The sequence below is a fragment of the Bubalus kerabau genome, chromosome 9, assembly GCF_029407905.1.
Source record: "Bubalus kerabau isolate K-KA32 ecotype Philippines breed swamp buffalo chromosome 9, PCC_UOA_SB_1v2, whole genome shotgun sequence".
Taxonomy (NCBI): domain Eukaryota; kingdom Metazoa; phylum Chordata; class Mammalia; order Artiodactyla; family Bovidae; genus Bubalus; species Bubalus kerabau.
In genome coordinates, this window is record NC_073632.1 from 61,149,243 (window position 1) to 61,170,048 (window position 20,806).

At 35.5% G+C, this 20,806-nt stretch overlaps 1 protein-coding gene across 3 annotated transcripts in view; it reads right to left on the reverse strand.

The window, feature by feature from the left end:
- Positions 1-3,739: 3,739 nt before the first annotated feature.
- The window catches only part of UFL1 (UFM1 specific ligase 1), a 69,802-nt gene continuing 52,735 nt past the window's right edge, over positions 3,740-20,806 (reverse strand). For all 3 annotated transcript variants that reach the window (XM_055535449.1, XM_055535451.1, XM_055535450.1), the window contains exons 11-19: positions 19,304-19,424; positions 16,931-17,047; positions 13,941-14,058; positions 12,682-12,848; positions 12,470-12,600; positions 7,267-7,347; positions 6,868-6,953; positions 6,191-6,371; positions 3,740-5,591 (exon numbers count right to left, since the gene is read on the reverse strand). In XM_055535449.1, the coding sequence (XP_055391424.1) occupies positions 5,373-5,591; positions 6,191-6,371; positions 6,868-6,953; positions 7,267-7,347; positions 12,470-12,600; positions 12,682-12,848; positions 13,941-14,058; positions 16,931-17,047; positions 19,304-19,424 (1,221 nt within the window). In that variant the 3' untranslated portion in view covers positions 3,740-5,372. The remainder of the gene's footprint in view (positions 5,592-6,190; positions 6,372-6,867; positions 6,954-7,266; positions 7,348-12,469; positions 12,601-12,681; positions 12,849-13,940; positions 14,059-16,930; positions 17,048-19,303; positions 19,425-20,806) is intronic.

Below are 20,806 nucleotides of genomic sequence, written 5' to 3' on the forward strand. Positions count from 1 at the left end.
ATGTAGTAGTTCCTTCTTTTTGTGTGTGATGGAATAAACAGTGTGTGTTTATGTGTGGTTTAATGTAGTAGTTCCTTCTTTTTGTGTGTAAATGGAATAAACAGTTTTTGAAGATCCAAAAGTCAGGCTTGCTTTCTTAACGATTTGGAAAAAGTCTGACCTGGGTTCTATTTTTTTTTTTTTTAATTTATAGTTGATTTACCATGTTTCAGATATATAGCAAAGTGACTTTTTAATGATATATATATGTATATATATACACACATACATATATGTGGCACACACACACACACACACACTTCCCTGGTGGCTCAGATGGTACAGAATCTGCCTACAATGCAAGAAACCCAGGTTCGATCCCTGGGTCAGGAAGATCCCTTGGAGAAGGAAATGGCAACCCACTCCAGTATCCTTGCCTGGAAAATCTCATGGGCAGAGAAGCCTGGCAGGCTACAGTCCATGGGGTCACAAACAATTGGACACAACTGAGCGACTAACACTAAAACACATGCACACACAAATATATGCATATATATTTTTCAGATTTCCCATTATTGGTTATTATCAGATATTGAATATAGTTTCCTGTGCTATACAGTAGGTCCTTATTATCTATTTTATCTGAAATTCCTAACGTATCTCCCCTCTACCCACTGCTATCCCCTCTGGTAACCATAAGTTTGTTTTCTATGTCTGTTTTGTAAATAAGTTCACTTATATGGGCTTCCTGGGTGGTGCTAGTGGTAAAGAACCCAACTGCCAATGCAGGAGACATGAGACTCGGGTTTGATCCCTGGGTTGGGAAGATCCCCTGGAGGAGGAAATGGCAACACACTTCAGTATTCATGCCTGGAGAATCCCATGGACAGAGGAGCCTAGAGGGCTACAGTCCATAGGGTCACAAAGAGTCAGACACGACTGACGTGACATGGTACGCATGCGTTTTTTAGATTCTATGTGACACCGTGTCTCTCTGACTTGATTCAATTAGTATGAAACTCTAGGTCCATCCATGTTGTTGCAAATGGCATTATTTCATTCTTTTTTAATGGCTGAGTAATATACTATAGGAAAAGTGAAAGTTGCTCAGTCATGTCTGACTCTTTGCAACCCCATGGACTGTACAGGCCATGGAATTCTCCAGGCCAGAATATTGGAGTGGGTAGCCTTTCCTTTCTCCAGGGGATCTTCCCAATCCAGGGATCGAACCCAGGTCTCCCGCATTGCAGATGGATTCTTTACCAGCTGAGCCACAAGGGAAGCCCAATATACTCTCTCTCTCTCTGTGTATAATATATATGCCACATCTTCTCTTCCCATGTATCTTTTGATGGACATTTATAGGCTTCTTTTATGTGCTGGCTACTGTTAAGTAGTGCTGCTGTGAACACTGGGGTGCATGTATCCTTTCAAATTAGAGTTTTTGTCTTTTCAGGGTATGTGCCCAGGAGTGGATTGCTAGATCATACGGCAACTCCATCTTTAGTATTTAAGAAACCTCCATACTGTGCTCAATAGTGGCTGCACCAATTTATATCCCCACAAACAGTGCAGGTTTTCTTTTTCTCTGTACCCTCTTCAGCATTGTTTATAAACTTTCTGATGGCCATTCTGACCAGTGTGTGGTGATACACCTCACTGTAGTTTTGATTTGCATTTTTCTAATAATTATTATGTTGAGCATCTTTTCAAATACCCATTGACTATCTGTATGTTTTCTTTGGAGAAATGTCTATTTGGATGCATTGCCTATTTTTTTATTGCTTTTTTGTTATTGAGTTGTATGAGCTGTTTGTGTATTTTGGAAATGAATCCCTTATCAGTCACATCATTTGTAAATACATTCTACCTTTTGAGGGATGTCTCTCCATTTTCTTTGTGGTTTCTCTTGCTGTGCAAGGGTCTTAGGTTTAACTAGGTCCCATTTTAAAACTTCTGTTTTTATGTTACTCTAGGAGATAGATCAAAAAGTTACTATTTATGTAAAAGAGTTTTCTGTGTGTTTTCCTCTGCAAGTTTTATAGTATTGTCTTACATTTAGGTCTTTAATTCTATTGAGTCTATTTTTTTAATATAGTGTTAGATAATGTTGTAATTTCATTCTTTTACATGCAGCTGTCCACTTATGGAAGACTGTCTTTTTTCCACTGTATGTTTTCCTTCTTTGCTGTAGATAATTGACCTTAAACACATGGGCTTATTTCTGGATTCGATTCTGTTCCACTGATCTGTGTGTCTGTTTTTGTGTCAGTATCATACTTATTTGATTACTGTAGCTTTATATTCTTAAGTAAGGGAGCAGGATTCTTCCAGCTCTTTCTCGAAACTGTTTTGGCTATTTGAGGTCTTTTGTGTTTACATACAATTAACATTTTTTTGTTCCAGTTCTGTGAAAAATACAATTGGTAATTTGATAGGGATTACACTGAATCTGTAAAATGCCTTGAGTAGTATGGTTATTTCAACAATATTGATTCTTTTAATCCAAGCACATGGTAATCTCTTTCCATCTGTTTGTGTGGGCTTCAGTTTCTTTTATCAGCATCTTAGAGTTTTCTGAGTACAGGTCTTTTGCAGTTAAGTTTATTCCTAGGTATCCTATTCTTCTTTATATGGGTTTCCTTATTTCTAAAATTTCATTGTGAGCATCTAGAAATGTAATGGATTTCTGTGTATTTATTTTGTATCCTGCAACTTGACTGAGTTCATTGGTGAGCCCTAGTAGTTTTCTGGTAGTATCCTCAGGATTTTCTATGTATAGTATCATGTCATCTGCAAATAGGGACAGTTTTACTTCTTTTCCAATATGTATTCATTTCTTTTTCTTCCATTGCTGTGGAGTCCTGGGTTCTCTTTATTCTCTTGTTTGTGTAGTGTGGCCTTCAGAGGGGAACAACTTGAGTGAATCTGTAGGCTATTTTAATAGCCATAACTTTAATAGTGCTCTCAGATTTTGTGGACAATCTACATGCCAAAATTTATAAATTTGTTTCTTTCAATTTCCTTATATACTGTGTACACTGGGGTCAAAGGCTTCATTGGTATTAGTCAAAGACAGCAAAACTTCCATTGTCCCCACCCAACTCACGTAAGTTAGTTCTTGATAGAAAAAAAATCCCATTTGGTTGTGGGTCAAGTGGCATTTCTGAGGAAGGAATGAACTGTTTCTTTTCACTCTACAGACACACTACTTCAAATTACTGCTGCACTTTGACTTCACCCTTGGTGCTTCATGGTCTGACTGAAGTACATTCTCCAAAAAGTTCAAGATGGGTCTATATTCAGGTTAAGCAACTTCTACATTTATTTTTGGGAAATACACTGTTGATTTTTGGTTAAGATATGCCATTGTTCATTGACTCTTTCTGATGGTCAGAAATGAGTTTCCTTTGACTATTCAAAAACAAATGGTCTGGAGATACTACATATGAACATAAATACCTGAGCATATTATTCAAATATCCCTGCCATTATGTGCAACAGTAAGAAGTACTAATAGCAGATAAAAGTTTAGCTATACATTTGCTGAAATCCAGGTAACTGAAAATGATTTATTAAGGTGAAATGGTTCATGAATGGCAAACTTGCAAGGAATGAAAGGCACAGAGGACTATGGAACTATTTTTGTGTACCAACGTAATAAAATCCTCTAAAAATATTCAGAATAAAAATTTTAAAATGTAAATACATTACACATATACATCAATCCTAGTAATTAAAATAGAAGATTCAAAGTATATAAAATTTAATAGAAAGAGAACTTTATTCTAAATAACATTCTTAAATCTGCCCATTAAGAGCACAGTAAACATTTAACAGTTTTTATTTTATTAATGAAATTAGATTTTTTACATACAAAATCAGCTAAGTAATTTTATTTACAAAAATAATAAAGAAACTGCATATTTACTGTGGAAAAATAACCATTTTGATAAAAGAAAAAGAATTTAATGAAAGTTTAATGCAACAAAGTAAGAATGGCTTTTTGTTTCATGGTCTGATACTTTGACTTAAATGTGGATTACTCTGGTATCTCTTGAAACCTAAGTAATAAGATCTTTAAACAAGCACTGAATAAAAAATTAGGTTGGGTGTATTCTGGAAGCTGAATCAACACGACTAAGTGGAGTTTGTGGTCACAGAGGATTTGTCATTTTTCTTCCTTTGCCCTTATGAAAATACATTAATAGAAAATTACCAATGGAAAATATTTTAAAATTTGTTATATTCCTATCAACTTTGACATTGCTTAGCAAATTATATTAATTTCTTTCAATCAATGTTAATACTTTGTCTAGAATTAGGGTAGAGGTAGACTAATCTTTGTATTCAAACATTTTAAAACATTGTTTTAAATGCCATATAAGGAATAATATAAAATAGTATTTTTTTAAATATTGGAGATTTAATTTACTATTATATTTTAAATAATTCCTTTTTTATATACAATAAGTTGTTGCTTAAAACTCATTTGATTAAAATTATTACTCCCAGGAACTATTTTAGTCTTTTAATTGCTAATCTTGACAAATTAAGAATACCTATTTCTAAATAAGCTTCTATTTTTGAAAAAGTCCCAACGATTTAAATGCATTATAGATCCCCTACAACAAAGTATTAGGTGACAGTGTCTACTGATATGAAAAATGAAATTCAGAAATGCAAACTGGGTTATATAAAACTATTTGTACTACATTTTTAGTAAATGTGATTTAACACCTGTAAGTAGTAAATTATACTTTTTCTCTCACTCTTGTTAGCATCTTATTTTAGAATAGAGCACAGAAATGCATGGGACTCTCAGGTATTCTTCTACATCTGTAAACACATCCCTGAAGCCCCCAGACACACAGTTCACTCTTGTGGGGGGAATGAGAGGCCCTCAGTTGGCAAACTTCTTTTGAAGCGTTCTCTATTAATTTTAAAGAAAAATACACTATTTTCCTTTTGATACCAAAGGTTTTTCCTTTCTTTAAAAGACACTGACCACATTTTAAGTTTCTATGAAAATTATATTTACACGTCACCTGAAATCTAGTAACACAACAAATGAGTCCTTTCCTAGAGATAAAAGATATCAGAAAATTTATTTTTCATTCACCTAGGAAGAAAATAAACTTGAAATGTATAATTTTTAGAATAATGTGAAAAAGAAACCTTCCATGGAGAGCCCAATTTACAAAAATTTACATTTTTTTAAACTTACAATGAATACAATGCTACTGTTTTAACTGAATTGTGGGTGTGGGAGGTGCTATTGGGGGGATTCTGGACTGTGAAATGAGTATTTTTTTTTTTGGTAACCACTCACCTTTAACTTATTTAAAGGGAAAAATATTTACTGTATGACAACATTAAGTAAATTAAAATCATCACTCTTCTGTCACTGATGACTTCCTAGATTTGAGAACAAGGTCTTTAATGGATGAGGAAAGCTCCTGAAGTTCTTTACGAGTTGTATTGATGATATCCTCTTGTTCTTTGTCTAATTTATCACTCAAGGGATCTTCTCCCTGCCCAGTCTTCTTATTTTGACTGACTAAATGCTTTACAACCAAACCTTGATACTTTACTAAAAGAGTATGTTGATCCTGTGAAAAAAGAAAGGAGAGGAAGGTTAACAAACATGATTTAATTTTCTGTGGGACAAAGTAAGATTTATTCAACCATTATACACTGCAGGTCTTCATCTTTACAAATTACTGGTCATAGAAGTAGAAAGCTGAATCTAGCAAGGTCCTTGCTCTCAAGGAGGTTAGTTTGGGGGAGATAAAACAAGAATACAGATAGTTTTAATGTAAGTTGACTGAGCTGGGTCTATCACCAAAGATAAAGTGACATGAAAGTTCAAAGAAGCCAGTTTACTTCTAGCTGAGAAGTCCCTCAGAAGAATGTGTGTTGGGTAAGACTTTTTAAGCTGACCCTTGAAGGACAGGTTAAACCTGCATAAACTGAAATGGAAGACTGAACATTATTATATCACTTCCAAAAGCTTAATTTCTAAATTCAGAATATTCTTTACCATAGATCTTAAAGGATCCTGAAACATTCCTGAACTATGCTGAGTTTTAAAAATCAATCTCCTCCTTCACTGTTCCCATTCTAGGAAGCAGAAACATGATGTTAATACACTCAAAATATTCAGAATCTAAAAGTTTTAAAAGTTTCAAGTACACTGAAAATATAATACCTCTGGAATTTTACTATTCAGAAAAGCAATGATCTGGGGGACACATCTTCCAGGTGCATGGAGCATGCTATGGGTTGAGAATTGAAACAACAGAACCGATGTGAGATGCAGAGTAAGAGCAGGGTCTTCTGTGACTTTTAGCTGTTCAACCAGTGCTTGTCGATGCTGAAACAGTACCTGCCTAAACAAGAAAGTAACACAAGCACGTTATCATATTCTAACAAGTTCTCACCAATTTCAGTTCTTCCCTTCTGTAGTCATTTTTAGGTTTCATAAACAATTTAAGGGACCTTTTATGCAACAGACACATAGTTCTGAACAGCATTGATAAACTAATATGCTAAAAAATAATAGAAAAACTATATAGATAGACAAACTATACATCAGAGATTCTCAAAGTATGCTTTTTATTTTGAATTGTAGGGTATCAAACAGAAGTGCCGTGGTTTAAATAAGGCTTCCTATAAAGAAGGTCTTAAGGCTAATAAGAATTATTAATTCCTAGGCTTGATCAGATATGGGATTAAGAACTCTGATACCTTATTCCATTGGGTCAGAGAGGGACACTTAAGGATATGAAGACTGACTACGTTTGAAGGTCTACAGCCATTTAGATACAACAGTTCTCTTTGCAGGATTCAGACAGACTCCAATTTCAGACATTAATTCAGTGTTACCTTTCTCTTTTTTTGTCTCCCTTCTTCAACATAATATCACAAGCTTCTGCTGCAGAATCCAGACAAGCAAGAAAGTCTTCTATGCTCTGGAAAGGTGTTTAAACCATTATTTACTTTTATAAACAGTCGCCTAAAGAAAAGCAGTCATTTAATGCTGTTTTATAATTTTATACCCCAAATACAATTTTTAAAAAGGTCATTTTGTCATTAGGTTTGAAACTGTGATTTAGGACTAGACAGTAAAGTGTCCCCCGCTTCATCTCTTTATTCACCCTCCAAAGAGATGTCTTGAGTGTAGATTAATAGTTTTAAATTTAGTTTTCAGTTATTTTGATAAAAATCTATTCAAAGATCACAAATTCTAGCTCAAATATCTGAATACAGTAAAAATTTATTTACCTTTTCATTCAGAGAGTTGTGGAGTTTTGTGAGAGTCACTTTTGTTTCTTCTGATAATTTACTTAGAATTTTTTTTCTTACCTATAGGGCAAAAAAAAAAAAAAAAAAAATCCTTTGAGAATTGTATATGTACTACATGTCAAAGCTACAGAGTACACCATGAGAAACGCTGGGCTGGATGAAGCACAAGCTGGAATCAAGACTGCTGGGAGAAATATCAATAACCTCAGATATGCAGATGACACCACCCTTATGGCAGAAAGTGAAGAACTAAAGAGCCTCTTGATGAAAGTGAGAGAGAGTGAAGAAGTTGGCTTAAAGCTCAACATTCAGAAAACTAAGATTATGGCATCTGGTCCCATCACTTCATGGCAAACAGATGGGGAAACAGTGGCAGACTTTATTTTTTTGGGCTCCAAAATCACTGCAGATAGTGATTTCAGCCATGAAATTAAAAGATGCTTACTCCTTGCAAGAAAAGTTATGACCAACCTAGACAGCATATTAAAAAGTAGAGACATTACGACCAACCTAGACAGCATATTAAAAAGTAGAGACATTACTTTGCCAACAAAGGTCCGTCTAGTCAAGGCTATGGTTTTTCCAGTGGTTATGTATGGATGTGAGAGTTGGACTATAAAGAAAGCTGAGCTCTGAAGAACTGATGCTTTTGAACCGTGGTGTTGGAGAAGACTCTTGCGAGTCCCTTGGACTGCAAGGAGATCCAAAAAGTCCATCCTAAAGGAAATCAGTCCTGAATGTTCACTGGAAGGACTGATGTTGAAGATGAAACTCCAATACTTTGGCCACGTGATGTGAAGAACTGACTCATCTGAAAAGACCCCGGTGCTGGGAAAGACTGAAGGCAGGAGGAGAAGTGGATGACAGAGAATGAGATGGTTGGATGGCATCACTGACTCAATGGACATGAGTTTGAGTAAACTCCAGGAGTTGATGATGGACAGGGAGGCCTGGTGTGCTGCAGTCCATGGGGTCACAAAGTCGGACACGACTGAGTGACTGAACTGAACTGAATATACATTCAAACAAAGCAAAACAAAAAATGTGTATTATCCTTGTTCTTAAATTTCAGACTGCAAACTTGGGATAAAATACGCTAAAATACTTTAACATCAGAACGCTAGTCAACAGCTAGCCAAAGAGGCTAGATGCAGCCTGCACTCATCCCATTTGCTCCTGCAGTAAAACAGGAGGATCAGAGAGCACGTGAGTGAATGAGCACATACCCACTGTTCATCTTGCAAGAAAAAGAGAATTTGGGGTAAGAGCTGCTCCTTATCTTTTCCATTGTGGTGGGAAGAGTATTTTTCCCTAAGGCCAGTTGAGGGAGCCCCACTCATAAATATCAAGCGTATCTATAAGTGAGGGGACTTGAGCCATGGATAGATGGATGCTATACTGTCTGGTGTGTGGAACTTTACCGCACTCCACCCCAGATATGCTTTGTAAAGTTTGGTGGCATTTGTGGACAGTCTTATGGCTCCTCCTAGTGCAAATGTTCTAGAGGAGGCCTTACTGGAATGGTGTGGGCAGCAGGCTCTAAAATTACAGTGTCTTGGAAGACTGGACAACCTACTGACTCCTGTCCTCCATGTTACACCAATCTTCCTGTGGCCCTTGAAGGGCATGGGACAGAACCCATGTATTTCCCACAGCGGAGGTTAGCATGCAGGCAGGTACATGAAAGAGTCCACATAGCTGGCACTCACTATTCAAGCTGAAGAATGGAAGGGAAACAGTGCCTTTCTTGGACCTCTGTTTGGGGGTTTAGGGAGAGTCCCTGATATGAGAAGGAGTTGCATGATAATAAAAACATTTCCCCCAAACAGCCTATCTCACTTATGTGACAAATGTCACATCAGGAGAGGCCACAAGCATTAGGCTGATTTGGTTTGAACTGGATCAATGCCAGTGATATGCAGTCAGTCTCATAAAGGCAGTTTTGTCTCTCATTCTTCCTAATCTCCAACTTTAAGTGGATCCAGGGTGTGGAAGGAGAGGAGGATGGGGCAGACCATACTTTTCTTCCTCTAGGCAAATAGGAGCCATAGCTCCACCTTACACTGCAAAAAGGGAAGAGAGGAGCTTTGAATTTGAGATTAGAACTTAAGAAAATGAACTGGAGTCAGTCTAAATAAATGAGACAGTGTCACGAAATGAAAACTGCAAAGTTATAGAATCTGGTCAGAACTCTGGTAAGGGATATACAACTCAACAGAAAAAAGGGGTGTGACACAACAATAATTAGGAGGAAATAAAACCTGATTTCAAAATAACTGAACACCATTACTCTTCCCCCTCTCCCCACCTTGTTCTGGCTATCTCATGGGATTCTAAACTGTTGTCCTAGCCTAGACCTCTAAGGATTGTTAAAATTTCAGCTGTTTTATTTCCTGTCTCTGTGACAGACACCTCTTCTCCCTGAAGATCCACCTTAGGTAAGCCAGTCTATTTATCCTACCTCTTTGGATAGTCACCTTCATTCTCTGAAAGGTTATCTGGTAAAATTAATTCCAATCTAGGTCATCTGATTAGCTTAAAAGAAGATTTTGTACATTACAGAGCTTATTTGTGTGTGCATGCTTAGTTAAGTCCAACTTTTTGTGGCCCCCTGGACTACATGGGCCAAATTCAGACTTAAATTGAAGAAAGTAGGGAAAAACACTAGACCATTCAGGTATGACCTAAATCAAATCCCTTAGATTATACAGTGGAAGTGAGAAATAGATTTAAGGGCCTAGATCTGATTAGAGTACCTGATGAACTATGGACGGAGGTTCATGACATTGTACAGGAGACAGGGATCAAGACCATCCCCATGGAAAAGAAATGCAAAAAAGCAAAATGGCTGTCTGGGGAGGCCTTACAAATAGCTGTGAAAGAGAAGCGAAAAGCAAAGGAGAAAAGGAAAGATATAAGCATCTGAATGCAGAGTTCCAAAGAATAGCAAGAAGAGATAAGAAAGCCTTCTTCAGCGATCAATGAAAAGAAATAGAGGAAAACAACAGAATGGGAAAGACTAGAGATCTCTCCAAGAAAATTAGAGATACCAAGGGAATATTTCATGCAAAGATGGGCTCGATAAAGGAGAGAAATGGTATGGACCTAACAGAAGCAGAAGATATTAAGAAGAGGTGGCAAGAATACACAGAAGAACTGTACAAAACAGATCTTCACGACCCAGATAATCATGATGGTGTGATCACTCACCTAGAGCCAGACATCCTGGAATGTGAAGTCAAGTGGGCCTTAGAAAGCATCACTACGAACAAAGTTGGTGGAGGTGATGGAATTCCAGTTGAGCTATTCCAAATCCTGAAAGATGATGCTGTGAAAGTGCTGCACTGAATATGCCAGCAAATTTGGAAAACTCAGCAGTGGCCACAGGACTGGAAAAGGTCAGTTTTCATTCCAATCCCAAAGAAAGGCAATGTCAAAGAACGCTTAAACTACCACACAATTGCACTCATCTCACATGCTAGTAAAGTAAAGCTCAAAATTCTGTAAGCCAGGCTTCAGCAATACATGAACTGTGAACTTCCAGACATTCAAGCTGGTTTTAGAAAAGGCAGAGGAACCAGAGATCAAATTGCCAACATCCACTGGATCAAGGAAAAAGTAAGAGAGTTCCAGAAAAACATCTATTTCTGCTTTATTGACTATGCCAAAGCCTTTGACTGTGTGGATCACAATAAACTGTGGAAAATTCTGAAAGAGATGGGAATACCAGACCACCTGACCTGCCTCTTGAGAAACCTATATGCAGGTCAGGAAGCAACAGTTAGAACTGGACATGGAACAACAGACTGGTTCCAAATAGGAAAAGGAGTACGGCAAGGCTGTATATTGTCACCCTGCTTATTTAACTTATATGTCGAGTACATCCTGAGAAATGCTGGGCTGGAAGAAGCACAAGCTGGAATCAAGATTGCCGGGAGAAGTATCAATAACCTCAGATATGCAGATGACACCACCCTTCTGGCAGAAAGTGAAGAGGAACTCAAAAGCCTCTTGATGAAAGCGAAAGTGGAGAGTGAAAAAGTTGGCTTAGAGCTCAACATTCAGAAAACGAAGATCATGGCATCTGGTCCCATCACTTCATGGCAAATAGATGGGGAAACAGTGGAAACAGTGTCAGACTTCATTTTGGGGGGGGGCTCCAAAAGCACTGCAGATGGTGACTGCAGCCATGAAATGAAAAGATGCTTACTCTTTGGAAGGAAAGTTATGACCAACCTAGACAGCATACTGAAAAGCAGAGACATTACTTTGCCAACAAAGGTCCCTCTAGTCAAGGCTATGGTTTTCCCAGTGGTCATGTATGGATGTGAGAGTTGGACTGTGAAGAAAGCTGAGCTCTGAAGAATTGATGCTTTTGAACTGTGGTGTTGGAGAAGACTCTTGAGAGTCCCTTGGACTGCAAGGAGATCCAACCAGTCCATTCTGAAGGAGATCAGTCCTATTGGAAGGACTGATGCTGAAGCTGAAACTCCAGTACTTTGGCCACCTCATGCAAAGAGCTGACTCTTTGTAAAAGACCCTGATGCAGGGAGGGATTGGGGGCAGGAGGAGAAGGGGACGACAGAGGATGAGATGGCTGGATGGCATCACCGACTCGCTGGACATGAGTTTGAGTAAACTCCGGGAGTTGGTGATGGACAGGGAGGCCTGGTGTGCTGCGATTCATGGGGTCCATGGGGTCACAAAGACTCAGACATGACTGAGCGACTGAACTGAACTGGACTACATGTGGACTGCCATTCTTCTCTGTCCATGGGATTGAACCTGTGTATCCTGCACTAGCAGGTGGATGGATCCTTTACCACTGTGCCACCTGGGAAGCCTAAGAACTTATCTTTTTTAAAAGAGATGATGTTCTCCTGTTACTTTCTATATGCTAACAGGAAGTAGAAGGCCAAGCATGCATGCTATCATATTTATTACAGCCATTTCCAGACACAATGTCTAGTATTTCCTTTTATTATTACTGTTAATAGACTGGTCATATTACCAGTCCTGGTAGCAACTGTATATACAGTGTACTAAACCTGAACTAAAAATCGGACAGATTTCTAAAAACTCCTTCCTGAATTTCATTTTCCTTTTAGGATGTGAGAAAATAAAATGTGCTTGGACTTCAAAGCAAAACACATCAAGAGTGGCAAGAAAAACACTAACTTACTTCACTGGTAATGGTTGCAGGATCATCTACTGCCATCATTAAGTCCGAAGCTAAGAAGTTGAAAATGAGATTAGTGATATCAGTACACACTGTTTTCAGCAAGTGTTTTGTAAGAGCAGCTTGGGTATCATCTGGAAAATAAAGATGCTTTATTAAAATGAATGTCTAAGAACAACTGAGAATCAATGAAAAAACACTATTAAGTATAATACCTGTAAAGAACTTCATCCCTTTTTCAAATAATCGAATATTATTGTAAAGGTTTGAAACCTCTTCTTGCAAGTCCTTGATCGTGCGCTTTCTACCAGTTCCAGAGGCTGAAGAAGTTGAAGTCATGTAAACTGAATGTACCACCTCGAGGTAAGTTTTATTTAAAGGTCTATGAGTAAGATAAATATATTTAGTTCATTAAAATGCCCTGGGTTTATGTAGATAGGAAACTTTGCTTCTACGGATATAAGGCTTTAAAAAGATCTCTATTTAAAAAAAAGAAGATTTGGAGAATGGTTCACAAGAATTTTTCCTCTAATTCCAGAAATTAAAATTAAGAATAATTAATTTGAAGTTATAAAGTAATTAAACTTATTGCACTAAAGACAATAAGAAAAACAGTTTTAACAAAAGCTTCAGTTCAAATTCAGTTTAGAGCAACTTTTTAAATTAGGTAATCTGGTATAAATACAGCAGATTATAAATTTGTTTCCCATTCTCAGGAATAATAACTTAAACTCTCAATTTCTAAAGTACTATAAGAAGATCTGTATTTTTAAAAATCCTTATGCTAAACACAGAATAGACTTTTAAAATGTAGTGGCAAATGGTTAACAGTAACTATTTTGACTTTTTATATATGAAAAATATAACTATGTAACATGTTTATGCACAAGAACATTCATTTAAATTTTTTAAAATTTGACTACAAAAGCTCTGTTTCTAAATTCAAAAAGTTAGTTAGATGCACTGGGCTCCTGGATTGCATTTAGAGAAGCTTATACATACAGACTAACTTGTGGGAAAACTTCATGGTAGTTAGGGATAGCCGTTATATACAATTTATTTCTGTATAAAAATAAATTTAGCCTGGCTCATTTATAAGGTAGTGCTGTCTAAATTTATCTTCTCTAAGGGCAGTTTGTTACTTTATTTTCTCTCTACAAGTGCACTGTTTATCTTCTGTTTGACAGAGAATAATCTTTTCATTTTAGATGTTACTTTTCATGCAATGTTGTTTTCTTCCAACTAGGACTGGAAGAGAGAAGGAGATGAGACTGCCTCCACATTCCTGCCCTGTATTTTCGGCACTGCCTTGCCCAGCACACTTAAATATTTGTTGAACTACTATAAGCAAACAAAATCTAGAATTTAGTGACTTAAATTTGAAGTTTTGAAAACAAAATATGTTTTCAATGAGGGTGTGAAAATTTTAGTAACTCACTAAATCTCTACCATAAAACAAAAAACATATACTTGCTTTATTAAATACTCTGCAAGCTCAGAAATAAACTCCTCAGGGGCATCTTGTAAGTGTTTTCTTAAAAAATCCTCAATCTCATCCTGGAACATAAAAGTAATCTCTGGTTTCTTCTTTCCTGTAAAAAAAAAAAAATGAGCCACAGGAAAAAACAAAGTAAGCAACCTACAAGCAAATAATATATTTAATAAGATAGTAATTTATTCACTGCTGATCATAAAGTCTCTAATGTTAACTTTTGTCACCAAAATTGCCCATGTCAAATAGCAGTAAGCAATGAAAACACTGTTAAAATAGAATATATAGTGGCATTTCGAGTAATAACATTTTAACTTGTTTTCTACATGTCAGTCAAAAATAGTAACGATGATTCTCCCCCTAATCTAACTAGGATGATGCAAATATCTGGAAATCAAAACAATCAAGTGGATTGTTAAAATCTTCTTAGGATAAATTTTTTGTTGAACAATGGATACGGAGCAGACGGTCCTTCTTTATAAATATTTACTAAAAATCAAATCATCCTTATAATCAAGTGAACCACAATTCTAGTAGAATGAAGCTAAAAACTGTCTTTTTGAACAGGCATGGATGAAAAAACCTACCATTTTATAGCCATAATTATTTTTGCTCTCACAAAAATAATTCTATGCCAAGGAAAATTTGTATGTAATGGAAATAATTGTTAACTGAGGAAATGTCATGCCTACTCACTTACTTGGAAAAGTATGGGTTGCAAAGAAAACTAACAATATTTCCATAATTAATTGTTAAAGTATAAAAAACTGATTATTTCCAGCTAAATTAGGTTATTGCCTCTAAAAGTGAAACCTTAGAGATAACAGAATAGCTCAAAAATCAATTTTCAGTATGCATCAAGATCTAAGTACAGCTCCTCCTTGTAGCTTTAGGATAGGAAAGTACTATCCTTTTTTTTTTCCTGAGTTTTGCTATTCATTCCTGCTCTCTGACATCAAATAGTATTCGACTAGTTATTAAACTGTATTATTTCCTTCCAGTAATCTTTTACACAGAGTTGAGCGTGTATTTTAGCTGAGAATCAAACTGCATCCCCCATTTCTGAGATTACAACAAAACAGTTTTTCAAAAGCACTGAAATTTGCCTTTTCTTTAAATTCTTTTATAGCTCCTGTCCTACTAAACTATACACAAAAGGAGTATCACAATGCCTCAATTACTTAAGACTACAGATTTTAGAGAAGTATTTTCTTAAATGCCCCTTCACTAACTCCTTGTTTAACCTCTGAGGAACTCATACAGAATAGTCTTAATGCTAATTAAAAATAAGGGTTGAGTTCACAGTTTCCAAGATACTTTTCTGTTAATTAATATTGCTTTATGTATGTTGAGAACAGTACCTATTTTGACTTATTTTAGAATACTTTAGACAGATCTTAAGCAATTGTTCTATTACAAGTAGTGGCATATTAACATCTGAAGCCTTGTCACTTGATATTTATACTTCCCAAGCCGATAAATAATAAATTCTGTGGAAGAGGTAAAAAAAAAAATCTCAAATCATCATTTCAAGTTTCTCTTTGTGCTGGGGAAAAGGAGAAGGGGAGGTATCATAGTTTCATTAATTTTTAAAACAAACATAAAAAAAATCATACTTTTATTTAGAAAAGCAACGTAAGGTGTGTCTTGCTAACTTAACCATACCAAATACTAACTAAAGTCTAGATAAAGAAAGATTCATATATCTAGTTGCCCTGCTTAGATACAAGCAACCAACCAATTAGGTGTTACCATAAAAATTAAAATTATTTTTAATAATTTTTAATTTAAATAATTTTGGATAAAATTATTATTAACTTCAATTTGCAGAGTTACTTTTCATAAAATGTTCTACTTTGCTTTGCATGGAAGCTGGGAGACCATAAAAATCTATGCAAGCTGTAACTGCAAAGTGTTTGTAATAAACAATGGGAAAATTTATGATTGTTCTGTAACCTTTTAAAAATGTTTGTGAAAACATTCAAAGTTCTTATTGCTGGTTATGAATGTATATGGAAATGAAAAATAAGACTAATAATTCTAATATAGTACATTGTAATTTAGTGCATCAGAAACACTGAGAATGGAAATACTTTCTTTGTAAAAAACTTATCAAGAATAATTTGAACACTGCTTACCTTCGTCTCATCCTGTAACTTAAAATACAGAGCAAGCACCTTTTCTATGCCTGAGCAAGCTGTCATATTCCCTTTTTAACTCTCAATCAGCTTCCAACATTTTATTCTTTGCCCTCTCAACACTGTGAAACACTTATGAGAATTCCTTTAAGGTGAAGCTTTTTTGTCAATTTCATACCCTGAAGACATCTTTATCCTTTTTGTCATAATCATTTCCCTTATTTACGTCGTGTGCTTTACCAAGCTCCTCTGTGCAGCTAAAGTTTCTTGAACAGAGGCAACTTCAACATTCCCACAGTCAGATATTTCTTCTACAACTCCACTTATTCTTGATTCATATTTCCAGTGTTATCAGTTTCCTTTGCCACACATTCATCTTTGTTGGCCAATTTCCTCTTTTGATTATGCATTTTTATAAAATGTCACATGGATTTATCACTGGGGGACAAGGAGGTAACACAAACTACATGCTGTGTTTTCAGTGCATAAAGCAAGTTAAGAGACGCACAGTGATCAGTCTTTGACAAACTTGGAAATAAGTGATGTGACTGTCACAGACCATGATGCACATCTGTTATTTATGTGATCTGTGGACTAAGGAGCCAGCAGCCAAGTCTGTACCTTATGCAATTACTCAGTACACTACCCTGGTGACTGAAATATGAACTGCATTGTTGGGGTACTGGTGTTATTTAACTGTGAAATTGTGCCCAGTGAAACTCCACAAAGCAAGGACTTCCTGCATAATCACAGACACCTCACTGTATGCATCTTAAGAAAGTAAGTTAAAAAAAATCACACACATACAAAGGAGAAGTAAAATGAGCTACACACCTGTGTGAGATGACTCATCATCACTATCGTCATCTTTTCTTCCTTTCTTCTTGGTTTTTTTAATTTTGTACTCTCGGGCATTGCTGCCACCGCCTCCTCTCACGCTTCCACTGCCCTCTGATGGGAAAATGACATTAGTTAGTATTACCTAATACTGTTTTTAGAAATAATGACACTATATTGCCAAATAAACTTAACTTTTAGCCACTTTTTAATGTTGTGGTTTATTAAAATATTTTAAAAATTCAAACAATAAAAATTAATAAATAATAAGATGAAATATTTGAATTAAAGCAACTCACTTAGATAGCCTATCTACTCTAAATGCAGTCTTTCTGTAATAACATCTATTTTCTGAAGCTTTGACTTTTTCCTGGCCAAACTCATCCCTTTAGCTTCCTTCTATCTTCCTCAAAAGTGCCCTAAGTTGTTTATCTCTGTTACCACAGCCTCACTAACAGCCCCTATTCCAGTACCTCACAAATTTGGGTTTGTCTTCTTGATTGAAAGATTATTCCCCAGGTTTACAGGAGACATGCTGACTCTCCCACCACCCTAAAAAAGACAATGAACTTCTTGACAGTAGGGAGCCTCTCTCACTAATGTTCACATCCTCAGGGTTAAGGCAATGCTGGACAGATAACAGGCACTCAATAATTATTGACCATAAATTGGTTAAGTGGAAAAATATCAATCACCTACTGGCCAAATAAAGACTAAAAAAATACAAACCAAAAAACAGACTAAGACACTATCAATAAATTAGAGTATTCCTCTATTATATATCTACATTTAAAATATCTATTTGACAAAATAAAATAATAATGGGATTATAACATTGAAAATTATTTCATAAAAGATTCATTTTTAAAATAGAATGATATATATATGTATAAACAAAGATTCTTGTTCTAAACTCTAAGTAGAATTCCCTTAAAGTCAAAGTGAACTGAAAGTCACATAGTCGTGTCTGACTCTTTGCAGCCCCATGGACTATACAGTCCATGGAATTCTCCAGGCCAGAATACTGGAGTGGGTAGCCGTTTCCTTCTCCAGGGGATCTTCCCAACCCAGGATCGAACCCAGGTCTCCCACTTTGCAAGCAGACTGATTATCAGCTGAGCCACCTAGATTTCATCATTTTCTGTAAGTTCTATTGCTTTTATGATAGAAAAACACAACTTTCAAATTAAAGTTTAAAGTGAATGTGTTTTTTACATTTGGTAATACATTTCTTATGGTAAATATGTTTGACATTATTCCATGAACTGTAATTAAACTATTTAACAGCAGTATCAGAACAAACACCAGATGACCCTGAATTTTAAGAAGGATATAAAGCAGACTAGTTATACTGATGTAAGTACAACCAACTGATTAAGTGGATTTAAATCTTCAAATAACAAAATATGCATTGCTATGAAAATTATGATTTTTTACAGTAATTTACCATATTCTAGTTTTCCTAGAATAGAGAAATTTCAGAACACCATTATTGACTTTGTAGAAAAAGATTTTTGAAGAGAAAAATAATCTTGAAGTAGTGAGCTTCCACAGCAAATAAAGTTTTTATAATGGATGTTCAATATAGCTGTATTTATTGATTAAATACGTTGAATATCTAATTTCTTTAACCTTGATATAGCACTAATAAAATTTTTCATACTACAAAAAGTATGGAAAATGTGTGTTAATTTCCCAATGCAAGTTACTAGTATACCAGTGATACCTAGGATAATTTCCAGTGATTCTAAATTAAAAGAATACATAAAAACAGGCCCTCAGGAAATTCATTCACTCAATAAATACTTATGGAGCACTTAAAATATGCCAAGGAGTGCTCTAAGTATTAGGGAAACAATAAATGAGATGGAGAAGATTCCAAAATGATAAAAGACATCACAGTCATAAAAGTGATGTAAAAAACTAGGAGAATAATATATGGAGACTGACAATGTTGTCTACTATTCTGGGTGGTGGTTGGGCAGGCCTCTGTGAGGAAATGACATTTCAAGGGGAGCTCTTGATGATAAGAAGGAAACAGTTACTTGAATTCATGAGACCATTCCAGGTAGAAGTGAACATAAACTTGCAAAGTCTGAGAATCAAGAAGGAAAAAGAAAGCTACTAGGGCTGGAACATTAAACAGCAATGGGAACAGGAGGTCATGAAATTAGCTTAATTCTCACAAAATGAAGAGTAACCATCAATATTTTCATTTTTATAATCAAGTTAATTCATTAGCAAAAGATGTGGTTAATATCAGCAGGTGAATTAAACAAAAGGCCTTCCTAAAGGTCTGATAAATACAAAGTTCATGGCAATGAATAAAAAACTCATCTTGAATCTTCCATGTTGTTAATAATTTGTTACCTGTTGCTTTCCTCCTTCGTTCATCTTTTTTATCCTTTTTACTTGTATTAATGCTTTCTAAAATGGAGATTTGTTTCAGATCTTCTTCAGTGATTAAATGAACAGGATTGTTTTTCATTTCCTGAAATAAAACATGCTTATTTTTTGTAGGCAAATATATAAAATATTACAAAATGCATAAAATAAAACTTGTTTATATACTCATATCCTAATTGTTTTTTGTTTGGTTTCACTGCTAAGAATTATAGAGCTTTGTCTCAGCTGCCACTCAGATTGTTAGTCCTTGCCCCAAATCAATCTCCTTCCCTGTTGTCCTTGACTTCTTGTAATTATCACCAGGTAATGAGAAATCCTATGCTTGATCACTTAACAACTAACTGGTCACACAGTACTGGATATAATCCTCTTTAAATGTTATTGGCTAATTTTGCCACTGCCTACCAGGTGACCCTTTCTCCCTCTCTTTTCAAGACTCCCATGGTCTAGTACCACTTGGATATCCGAGATGACTAGAAAGATAATGAAATCTCCATTCCCACAATAATGATCACATATAAGTTGCATACTTAGTCATGTAAACTCTTCCCCACTCTGGACTCATTCTTGATCTCTGCTTTTTTATAAATTTATGTTAGAAACAATGAACTATTTAAAAGTTCAGAAAATGGTTCTAAATCTGTAGTGAAAAACATTTTGTTGAAAATATTTCCTTTTCAGTTTTCCAATGAAATGTTATATCATTTTGTTTGAGTGTCATTTTATTTGAAATGACAGTTCAAACAAAGGAATTTTTTTCCCCCTGAATTTATTTTTGTGGTTGGAGGGAGGAAAACAAGAAAAAAAATGATAGTGTTAAACTGCAGTTTAGTGAAAGGTCACAAATGAAAATAATAATGTAGTCCTTTACTAACTGGTAGCTAACATGTATCAGACATTTTATTTACATCATTCCTTAATTCACATTTATCCTTTTAAGAATAGGCATCATCCTTTTCTTTGAAGATGGGGGAACTGGAGGTCTATTAGTCAAACACCTACAGGGTCAACAAGCTGAAATTAGAACTCAGGTTTACAGATATCAATCCAGTGTACTTTACACTCCTCTCTGCTGGTTTGCAGGCCAAATATAGAAAAGTTATGTCATTTTAAAGACTATTAAGGAGCTTAGAAGGAATACAGATAAACACAAATTATATACTTAATAGGCCCTCATGAATTATTAAGTCTGAGATATAAATGGGTTTTTTCTACCTATTTGTGAGCAGGCTTTATTATGGGGGTGCTGTTAACCAGAAACATGAATTCAACAGTCATTAAAGCAGACATGGTATGACCTCTGCTTCTAAACACTTCCACAGCAGTTGCTCTGAGGAACTAATCAATGTGGATAGTAACAATTTCTTTCCTCATTAAGTCATCTGGCTGGTAACTACTAAATAGGTAAAATTATGAGGCTCTGCTAGATATAGTAAATATAATGTGTATTGATAAATAGATACACTC